Consider the following 10,158-nt stretch of genomic DNA (forward strand, 5'->3'; position numbering starts at 1 on the left):
CTGCAAGCAAGTATACGTTTAAGGTACAAGGTAGCACCGAAATAAAATCTATTTTTTTGCAGTTACAAAATTCAGATACTTTCTTTGAAACTTAACTTATGCATACTGCATTTTGTATTTGCTGTCTTCAGTGGTACTGTGTTCTTCAAACATTTCACAGGTCAGAAAATTTTTAAAAGGTCTCTAAGAAGTTCTGATGCATTCAGTGAGACCAGTTCAGTCAGCCACTGTGATGACCTGGAGAAGCTGGATCAGAGGCCCCCACCTCTATCCCCTGGCCAAGAGCAAAGGCCTTTGGAGACAGAAAAAACAGAGGAGCAGAAGGAGGTGGCACAGGCAACACAGACAGACACTGAGGACATTCGAAGTGACGAATCGCCGCATGACTGCACGAAGGTAGAGGAACAAGAAAGTCAAAGATAAAATCCAGACCGTGGATTCCAGACTTTGCAGAGGAAGCCTGTGCCCTGGGAGGCAGGGTATTAAGTGATGCATTTAAAATGTGAACAGTGCCACACACTAGTACAGTAATAACTACTGTAACTTATTAACTGGGATTTTGCACAAAGATAAATTCCCCCCCATGGGACAGAGATCTGTCTTATCGTACACTTGTTACAGTTGCTTTAATCCTCTACATGTCAGTGTCGCCAAAGTACTAGTGAAATTTATTAACTGCTCATAAACATTTATAAAAACAATTGGCAGTTATCCTTCCTGTAGGAATCGAAGCATGGTAATAGTTGCTAACTAACCAATCAGCCATACATGAGATTAAGAATACAGTTGTACCCAATAATTGTAAAATGATCTTACTTTACGTTAATACACTTAAAAATAATCAACTGCCAATTGTTCACCTTTTTTAATATTTCACATTCAGTTTAGCCTCTCCTGCAAAACATCTACTGCAGTCACACTAGCTCTGGTTTGCTTTTTTTTCAACCCATATAAAGAACATTGCCGAACAGTTGTGGTGCGGTGAGCATTAGGGATGGAAGCCTGTGTATATAGGAGTCACTGAATAGTACTTTGCCGTCACCCATTTTTTCCTGCTGGTGTATGACTTGACCCGTTCAGCTAAGGCTCTGGGTACGGTGGGGACTGAGTTGATGAGTTCTAAGCCTTTTTGAAAGAAATAGTGCCTCTCTGCATGCCTCAACGGCTTCTTGTTTCTGCCGCTGGAAAGAATCACCAACACACCATTATTTTCCTTTGCACGCTGTTTATAAACCAAATACTATTGAAGACATTTATGTAGTGTAACTGGAGTTCGTTCTGTTGTGTATTTTTAAAGATAGTTGTAGTAAAGCTTGAAAAACCAATACATTTGTGATGGTTTCAACACTTATTTTTTGAATCACAGTAACTTACTGATGGTAGGAATTGTACAGACTCAAAGAAACTATATAGGTTGCTTACACTACAGCACAACTTCATCGTGTCTAGGACTACTTAATGCACAAGCAAAGCTTTGGCTAAATCGAGAGCAGAAATCTCCCCTCCCCCCCTCCCCCAAATTATCTTAATCATTTTGCTGCAAATTTTCAGAGCCTCTTGTGGAAAGGAGATCTTTGGAAAAGCTTGCTTTCCCCAAGGGATCTGATTTTGAGGAAAAATCATCCCATCCCTATAGAACTGGATACAAGTACTGTAGTTTGTTCATATGGGTTTTGTTTGGGGTTTTTTCTCCCCCTCAGAGGTATACATTAACACCCTCATGGCTGTAGTGGGAGCAGGACTGACTTTTTGATAACCTGAAAAATTGGGGGGTTTTGATTTGTACTGTCACCTGATTTGACTTTCAGCTTCTAGACCCATGAACAAGGTTAGTTTTGCTGTTGGGGTAATGGATGTAAATCAGAGTGCAATTTTTCTAAAGTGCAAAAACAACTAAGTTGACTAGTCTTCCTTATTGGTTTCTTTGGTGCAATGAAGTATGTTAATAAGAGTAATTTGTTGGGGATGAAGTTATCACCACAAGGATTAATTTTTAATGTTTTTATATTTGGAAGTGTTAAACCAGTAGTTTTGTTGGAATGAGCTTCATTCTTTAGATACTATCTGAATGTTTCAATAAAGAGTCTTCAAATTATTACTCTTGAATTAAGTTATTGTTGAAGGATCTTCCCTACGTTTCAGTAAGCTTTAATGTGTGCAACTTTCTTTCACTTCTTGTGGAAAATCATTTTCTAAAGTACACACCACTGCACTGACTTCCCTTCTCAGTCTCTCAGCGCTGCTACCTCTCTTCACCTGCGCTGATCCAATTACTGCATGGGAGCAATGGAACATCAACAAAGCCCAATTCGTACTTCAGAGTAGCAGTGATTCCTCTGTAAGTAATGCAGAAAAAGCAAGTTACTTCTGTCAAAATATTTTATTTTGAAAAGCACAGGAACAGTAGTATTTGTGACGAGCAACACACTCTTTGCAACAGATTGCTGCTCTTGCAAGACTATGCTTCCCTAAAGCAGTTGTGGTGTTTGGTTCCAGGTCAGATTGTGTCAGAACAAACCTGTTCCCACAACCCTTCTTCATTTTTTTTGTAGATGCGAGGTTTCCTGTCAGGAAATAGGGAGCGAGATGGAAATGGATGTTCTTTTAAAAATGTTAATGTAGATCTAATGTGGGAAACAAAGTGGGGTGGCTCAGCCAGGGGCGATGTGGAAAGATTCTGAAAAACAAGATGGTAGCAAGAGCTGCTTGACATTCACAGAATACACAGTTCTTGGTTATTCTGCCTTTTAATAAGATTATTTCCCACCCTCCCCAGCAGCACGCTGGGAAAAGTTTTGACTGACCATACCCCACCCCTCTCTCTACTCTGCTAGAAGGAAAAAAAAAATTCAGCTTCAGGTACCTGTAAAATCTGTTTATCATCTTGTTCCAACCAGAAATCCACATGTGGGAAAGGCCTCCAGAAATAAGGCCCAATATGTAGTTGTTCCATCTTTGCATCGTAAATATTAGTCAGCTGTAACAACACAGGGAGCCCTCAGAGTTAGGCAGTGCTTACACAGATGAGAGAGATGGCAAATTCATTTAATCTGGAAGGCCTTAAGCTGCAGCTTCCGTCTTTCTTAGACACACTGGTTGCCAGCTCAGCCCCACTTCATCCCTACTGCCTTACGATTAAACAATTGTTCTGATAAACAAGACATTAAACTGTGACAACAAACCCAGAACTGAAAGATGCTGCTGGGATTATGCCCATGACCCGAATCTCTTTACATAAGTTATCCTGCTGAAAGCCAAAGGGCTAGTCATAACATCACGTGAGAGAGCTGTACTTCCAGGACAAGGCTTGCCCTGGCTGCTGAAAGCTCAGGAGTGGTTTGATCTCCACCATTACCCTTTGCTTCTGCTCTTCCATCCTTCTCAGTTGTTTTGTTGCTGGCAGAACACTACCAAAGTATGTTTTCTTCAAACTGTTGACATTTCATTGCCCCAACTGGTCTCCCCTTCCAGTAAAAATACCCTTTCTTCCCCTGTTATTTTTACTCACTGTTGCTCCGGTTAAAACGTGGGCTGAACGCAAATCCTCATCTGGCCCTTTTTCTGGGAAGGTTGCAGGGAAAATCTCTGCTGTTTTAACATTCACCGCTGGTAGGAAATAGAGTTCAAATACAGAAAGAATTAATTCTTACAGAAGACTTGTTTAAAATGACTGTGTCCCCAACACGACTATGTTGCAGGAACTTTAGAACCCATAAAATACTATTGTGTTTCTCAGCACCACAGACCCCTCAGCCTGCAATAGCGTATTTCTACTTATCTCAATGTTCCAGAAGAACATTTTCAGAGATACTTAAACTAATTAGAAAAAGCACAGCATGAACAATGAAAAGAAGGCTGAAGGTTAGCGCAGTAGCTTGATACTGGCAAAACCGTAAGTACAGTTAAATGAAAAAAAAAACCTGCTTGCATTTGTACACAGCCACTTCCACATGTGCATCTACCTAACTGTGGTACCAGAAGAAAACTTCTATTCCTACCTATGCCTCCAACAGCAGCACACACTTAACTTCTAGGAGGGGCTTTAACCCAGTCATTAAAAGGAGCCCATTTACTACTGGAATCTGAAAAGCCATCCAGTTACAAAAAAAATAACTGAATTCTATTTTAACTCACCTATTCCATAAATGACTGGAAAGTGAATATCCTTTTCTTCTCTGTCATTTAGTTCTGTAAGAAAAAAAAAAGTCCAACTCATAGGGCTTTGGTTTTTTTTCTGAGCAGCATTCATTTAGTTGCGTGTTATCAGAGAACAGATCTGATGTTGCATAAAGACAGAAAAAACCCAAGGAAGCCTAAAAGAAACATGGAAAAGAAGGTACAGGTCAACACCAGCACGCTTGGGGCCTGGAGTAGACCTCTATCTCCTAACAGCACGGCCAGCTCCAGCCAACTGCCACTCCACTTTCTGCACAGGCAATTTACAGGAAAAAACCCAACCTGAACGTGATATGAAGAAAAGGAAATTACTTGGTCCTTTATGTGACATCGCACACTATGAACTAATGGAATGAGTTTATGAATCCATTCATACCTGCAGGGAGGCAGGTCAAAGGTCTGTAAGTGCCTTTCTCCCTTGCCTCGTAAGATACCCAGAGACACGCAGCCTCTTTCCACAGGACACAGGTGGCAAAATAACCTGGTAAGGACCATGGGTGGTTCTACTATCAGCTGCATTTCAGCAGCACTTGGTGAGGAGAGAATCCTCGCTGCATTGTCTATCTGACATCCCCACGCACACTACCAGCAATAAAACTAAAAATTACAAATTGTTACAGAGGACTCGTGCTGTTCTTTCTCACAGGACAGATAAAAAAGCCATGTGTGCAAAGACCCCTGCGCTTTGATTTCAGCGGCTAAAGATACTTCAAAAACCAAGAAAACATTTTCTCACCTGTTACGCAGAAAGTCACTAAATGAACATCATCTGGTTGGAGGTCGAATGCTCCTACAGCAACAACGATAGCAGCAATGTATAAGACTGACTGGTGGCAAAGCAGGTGCTGTATATAGACGAGGGGGCATTATCAGTGCTGCGCACTGCAGAATAGATGGGCAGAGATACCTAATGCACTGTTCCTAGATAAGGCAACAGAGCAAAGAGCATTTTGCAGCTAACTTTTATAAAATTAAAGCCACAGCTACTAAACATAACAGTAATTTACACAGAGTAGCCATCTGTAATAGCAACAACATGCTAAAAAAGTGTTGTGCCACTTTTGCTGACACTGGTTTAGCTCTGGCATCACATCAGCTCTGCTTTAGAGCACTATACATTTAACAGCTTATATTTAAATATATTTTCCTAAAATGTTACATACATAGTGAGCAAACCCCATCTTTCATTAGCTGTGTTTTATTTATGCTTTTCATCATCCCACACACCAGAAAAAACCCCTCTTTTTTCAAAGTTCTAATAGCAATACAATGTTATTGTTTCAAATTGTAACTTGATGCATGAAAATCGGAAGGCTGAAAAAAAATAAACTAACCAGAATACTTCATTCTGTACAGAGCTCTTGCACAACATATAACACAGCTAACAGGAATCGCTCGGTGCGATGGCCACGAGGGTGCATCCCAGGATCTCTGCTGGTTCCATCTTCCTTTTTGTTTATCCCCCTGGGCCGCCTCCCTCCAATCCTGACATCTGCCCCCATCCCTGCCCCATTCCAGTGGGGCCGAGGCCTCTCCACACACCAGGAGTGCTTAGCACAAGTCAGAGCACTTACAGGTAACGAGGTACTTTACATTTCCAATTTGTTTGTAAAGCACCGCAACTGCTTCTCTGGACTACAGACTTTATAAACAGATATAACATCTTTCATCAGACAATTCCAAACAACAATTACATTTTACCTCATCACATTAAGGTACAAAATGAACAGTAACTAATGAAGTCACCCACATGTATAGATTTAGACAGTGACAACACTTGACCAAGATCACGTAGCATATCAGCAGGAGAGCCAGGAATCAAGCCCAGCTGAACTGCACTCCAATTCTACACACTAGAATATAAGCCAGGAAGCAATTACAAGTTTAGACCCTCCATCCCACACACTGGCCCTACGCGAGCCTCCGAAGTCCAACCCCTCTCCACAGCAAGTTCTCACGTAGAGAAAACACCCTCCAAAACGAATCCAGATTTCTTTCCGTGAAATGACAGGGGGCTCAGATTACAAACAAACTTTACCCAAATCCAGTCAGAACTATTTTTTTTGGACATGAGAGTGGAAAAAACGTGAACTTACTAAGAAGCTGATTAGTAAGTTTTTGTGATAACTGCCTATCATCATTGAAACCTCCAACTAGGTGCACTTCCAGCCTAACAGAGATGGAATAACAGGAAACAGCAGTTAAAAAGACATCTCAAAGTGAATAGCTTTACAAAATAATCCCCAGCCCAGACTGCAAAGCAATCATTAGAAAAGCTTCACTTGTTACAGTCACATGCGCCAAGTTGGTTTGCATTACGTAGCGAGTTACAGTAATTCCATTCTGAACACTTCAGGGATCATCCAGGAAATAGCACAAATTAAAAACTTTAAGAGGCATTACATGCATGCAATTCTATCTAACCCAGTGGTATCTCCGATGGTCAGCACCTCTGGTTTGGACCGAACTTAGTAACCACCCTTCCGTTCCCAAGAAAGGGTTCATTAAACATGAAGACTTTTGCTCCCATGACCTCCTCACAACTATTCTGGACCATACAGCAGGGTTCTTCTCTGAGAAGTGCCTATGTAAAGCCAAGTCCTGACAAATCATGAATTTTTAGAGACCATATCTTCTAAGTTCATTGAGTTTTTGTTCTTATCAAACTACAGGGGCAGAAAACCCATGTCCAGAAAGAACGTTGTTTGCTAAATTCCGTTTCAGAGCTTTTTTCCCCCACTGTCCTGTTTCCTCCCCCCCCCCCCCTTTTTTTTTTAAATGTGGGACTTAGAAAAATCCCAGATGGATTCTCAGATCCCAAAAGAATTTACAAGACCAACAGTCTGGAAGGAAAAATAGAACAGAAAACAAAAACCAGTTGTTTGGAAAATTTCACGCATCTGAAACAAAAGTTAACTGGGAAACAGTAAACACAAACTCTCTCAATGGCATTGTAGAGACACTATTCAGAACAGAACCATGCTTTAAACCACTGCTAATCATCATCAAGGAAATCGCTTTCACTTTACATGTGGCTCCTGATCAAGAGATATTTCCTGCACAATTACCTTGTCTGAACCCCATATAATCACATTAAAATTCCCCACCTTACAAACTGCAATAACCTTTGTGAAAAACAGTACACAAGAAATAAAAGAGCAGAGCTGACCTTCCATACCCTGCGGTGTTAGAGAAAGATTTTACTGAACTCATGATGAGTGACACCTCCGCTTCTGTGTCTGATCCGTCACAGTGTGTCAAGCAGGTAGCTCCACTGCCTGAGGAAGACACGAGAAGACAGTTAACGACATGGTTGGAGGCTGTTATGCAACCATAATTGAAATCAGTAACAGCTTACACTACTATGGTAGTGTAAGAGCTACATCCAGCACCTTCTCACTTCCTCTCGGGACAGCAGCCTCCAGCAGAAGACACAGGCTGACTGAATGAGGCAATAACCTCTTTGTGTGCCCCATTATACAATCAATAGAACTCACATGAAGGGTACAAACACCATCTCAACCAGGACCAGGCAACATCTCTAGCGTCAGAAATCTAAGCACGTAGCAAGGATCTTTCCACAAATTCTACCTCTATTATCACCAAACCCTGCAGGCCCAAACCGCTGAACACAGCCAAGGTCTGCGACTGCCACTACACACTGGCCATGAGAGCAGATCAAGCCTAGGATCTGCTCACTGAGCAACCAGAACATGGAACCTCTGACGCTAAACACGCCAACTCTTTGAACAAGTAATTCAGTTAATCCATCATGTGACTGTTTGAGATTCAAGATTATATAAACGTAACTGCAGTTTGTTTTATTAATGCCGCATAAACCAATACTAATTCATTACTTCAGAGTTACAGGTTTTATTCTTAAAGTCCTTCAAAGATACCTGTGTGTCGGAGCACAACTATATGGCAGGTAGTTGCATCATCTGATCCAAGAATGGAAACAGAACCTATTTTAAAGAAGAGAAACATGGCAAGAACTCCGCTCTCACAATCCCTGCTTCAGCAGAAGAAAAAAACGTTTACATTCCTACGTACCATCTTTAGGGGTAGTCACCGCAAATTCTCTCTGCTGGACATACAGAAGACCTTTGGGTTTCACAATTTGAACAGGTTGACTTCTTAGAAGTTTTGCCTTTTCCTAAAGATAAATGATAATAGAGACTACAGTGGCTGAATTCTCAGGTGTATCCATTACTTGACAGAAACATCACCTCTGAAAAGCAAAGGGAGCCAGGTCAGAGAGAAACATACACATTTTGTATGATGGAGTATTCTGAATTTTGAGAATTTTTCACTTTCCTGCCACTGATCTAGTTAATTGTTAAATCCCGTCATTCCATAAACACACAAAACCCTTCTCCCTGCTTCATAGATGATAAAATGGAGGTACAACAAAAAGCAATAGGACTTGGCCAAGATTACATTAGACAATACCAGAGCTGACCCTGGAAGTTTAATCAGGGCAGGAAACTTTTGAAATGTAAAAGTTTCAGTCTTCTACTGCCCCAATCCAGCATATTTATTTAGTACTTATCAAAATACCGCTATTTATCAGCTTGTTAGTGCATGGAAAACCCAGATTCCTGGGCTCTGACTACTGCAGGGCTCTGTCACAGACTTGCTGGGTAGGCAGTGAATTTCCATCCTGGGGCTCAGAAAACACTTCACAGTTTTATCAAATTGGCACTGGTTTTCTGCAAAAACTCAGTTTCTATAAAGAAGCATTTGCTGATGAAAAACATCTTCCCAACCAGCTCTGCTCAGCATTTCCTGGCTCACAGACCGCCGTTAGGGTTACAACATTTATACACCGAAAGTGAGATTAATACCTTCCTAAAAGTTACTGGTTTGGCTTTTATCACCAGCTTGTATCGATTTCGCACAGAAAGGGGCAGCCCGGCCCACGCACCCACCAGCCCGCGAGGGCAGCGGCCGGCCGCGCAGCGCACCCACGGCCGGCCGCTCCTCGGCTCCGGCCATTTACCCTCACCCCCCGGGACGCCGATTTCGCTCGCTTTCAGCCAACCCGTGCCTTTTCCTTGCCACAGCGCGGCGAACGGGCGGTGCAGAGCCGCGCTCCCCCGCGCCGGGCCGCCCCTGCCCGGGCCGGGCCGGGCCGCCTCAGCGGGCGCCGCCTCAGCCCGGGGCCGCCCCGGGCCGCCTCAGCGGGCGCCGCCTCAGCCCGGGGCCGCCCCGGGCCGCCTCAGCGGGCGCCGCCTCAGCCCGGGGCCGCCCCGCTCCGCCGCCCGTTTCGCCCGGCCGAGGGGGCGGGTTTTCCCGCGGGCACCCCCGCCCCGCGGCCCTGCTGCTCCTCCGCACGGCGCCGCCGGGCAGGGCGGGCCCCGCCGCCGGGCCCCTTCGCGCCGCCGCCGCCTCCTCACCTCGAGGTGCGGGTAGGCGCGGATCATGTCCCCCGTGGGCCGGGCCAGGTCGATCCGCTCACCGTTAATCAGCAGCGGCATCTCGGGGAGCGCCCACGCCCGGGGCGGGAGGCGGCGGCTCCGCACTTCCTCCCGAGCGCCGCGCCGGGCCGGGCCGGGCCGGGCCGGGCGTCGCCGCGCGGGGCGCTGGGAAACCGCGGCGGCGGGCAGGGCGAGGCGAGGCGAGGCGAGGCGGGCTCCGCGGGGGGCGGGCGGCCGGGCCGGGCCGGGGCGGGGTCTAGGTCGGAGCCGGGGCTTGGGTCTGGGCCCGGGCCCTGCCCGACCCGCAGCCGTCGCCGCCTGAAGCACTTACCGACAGAAAGCATGCCCGGTCATGTTACCGCCCAACGATTTTAACACGTTAAGGTTGCATAAATGCCCTCCTCCTGCCACTGCGAGACTATCCGTCAGTTATTACAGGAAATCGTTTTGGAAATAGCAATGATAAAGTCCCAAATTTACAAGTAAACCCACACCACTATCCTCCCCTCAGCAGCCACAAACCCAAATTTTCAGACAGTGCCAGAGAGGACAGTTCTTCCTT

General features: G+C 44.7%; 2 protein-coding genes across 10 annotated transcripts in view; one reads left to right on the forward strand and one right to left on the reverse strand.

The window, feature by feature from the left end:
* PDXDC1 (pyridoxal dependent decarboxylase domain containing 1) overlaps nt 1-2,098 on the forward strand; it is a 33,873-nt gene extending 31,775 nt beyond the window's left edge. For both annotated transcript variants that reach the window (XM_072877666.1, XM_072877665.1), the window contains exon 23: nt 161-2,098. In XM_072877666.1, coding sequence (XP_072733767.1) covers nt 161-423 — 263 coding nt within the window. In that variant the 3' untranslated portion in view covers nt 424-2,098. The remainder of the gene's footprint in view (nt 1-160) is intronic.
* Nucleotides 2,099-2,365: 267 nt separating this feature from the next.
* NTAN1 (N-terminal asparagine amidase) lies at nt 2,366-9,823 on the reverse strand. Of its 8 annotated transcripts, none has more exons than XM_072877671.1 (10): nt 9,576-9,823; nt 8,230-8,332; nt 8,076-8,141; nt 7,346-7,454; nt 6,273-6,346; nt 4,913-4,966; nt 4,135-4,188; nt 3,509-3,606; nt 2,864-2,977; nt 2,366-2,564 (listed from the first exon to the last, which is right to left on the reverse strand). In XM_072877671.1, the coding sequence occupies exons 1-10, from the start codon at nt 9,654-9,656 to the stop codon at nt 2,538-2,540; spliced, it is 780 nt and encodes a 259-aa protein (XP_072733772.1). In that variant the 5' UTR covers nt 9,657-9,823; the 3' UTR covers nt 2,366-2,537. The 8 variants fall into 8 exon arrangements, with proteins under 8 accessions (XP_072733772.1, XP_072733769.1, XP_072733777.1 ...); XM_072877668.1 differs by having other exon boundaries at nt 2,366-2,677; nt 7,355-7,454; nt 9,576-9,820; XM_072877676.1 differs by having other exon boundaries at nt 2,366-2,677; nt 9,576-9,816.
* Nucleotides 9,824-10,158: the final 335 nt, after the last annotated feature.

Source organism: Ciconia boyciana, chromosome 13, assembly GCF_034638445.1.
Source record: "Ciconia boyciana chromosome 13, ASM3463844v1, whole genome shotgun sequence".
Taxonomy (NCBI): domain Eukaryota; kingdom Metazoa; phylum Chordata; class Aves; order Ciconiiformes; family Ciconiidae; genus Ciconia; species Ciconia boyciana.

Bases quoted from the DNA above. Each gene is read 5' to 3' on its own strand.
- NTAN1 (XM_072877676.1), bottom strand. From the start codon at position 9,656: ATGCCGCTGCTGATTAACGGTGAGCGGATCGACCTGGCCCGGCCCACG. The intron at 6,347-7,345 runs GTCAGCTCTGCT...CATCTCTGTTAG, and splicing joins AACACCGCAGGGTATGGAAG to GCTGGAAGTGCACCTAGTTG. The intron at 4,189-4,912 runs GTGAGAAAATGT...TTTTTCTTACAG, and splicing joins AGTGACTTTCTGCGTAACAG to AACTAAATGACAGAGAAGAA.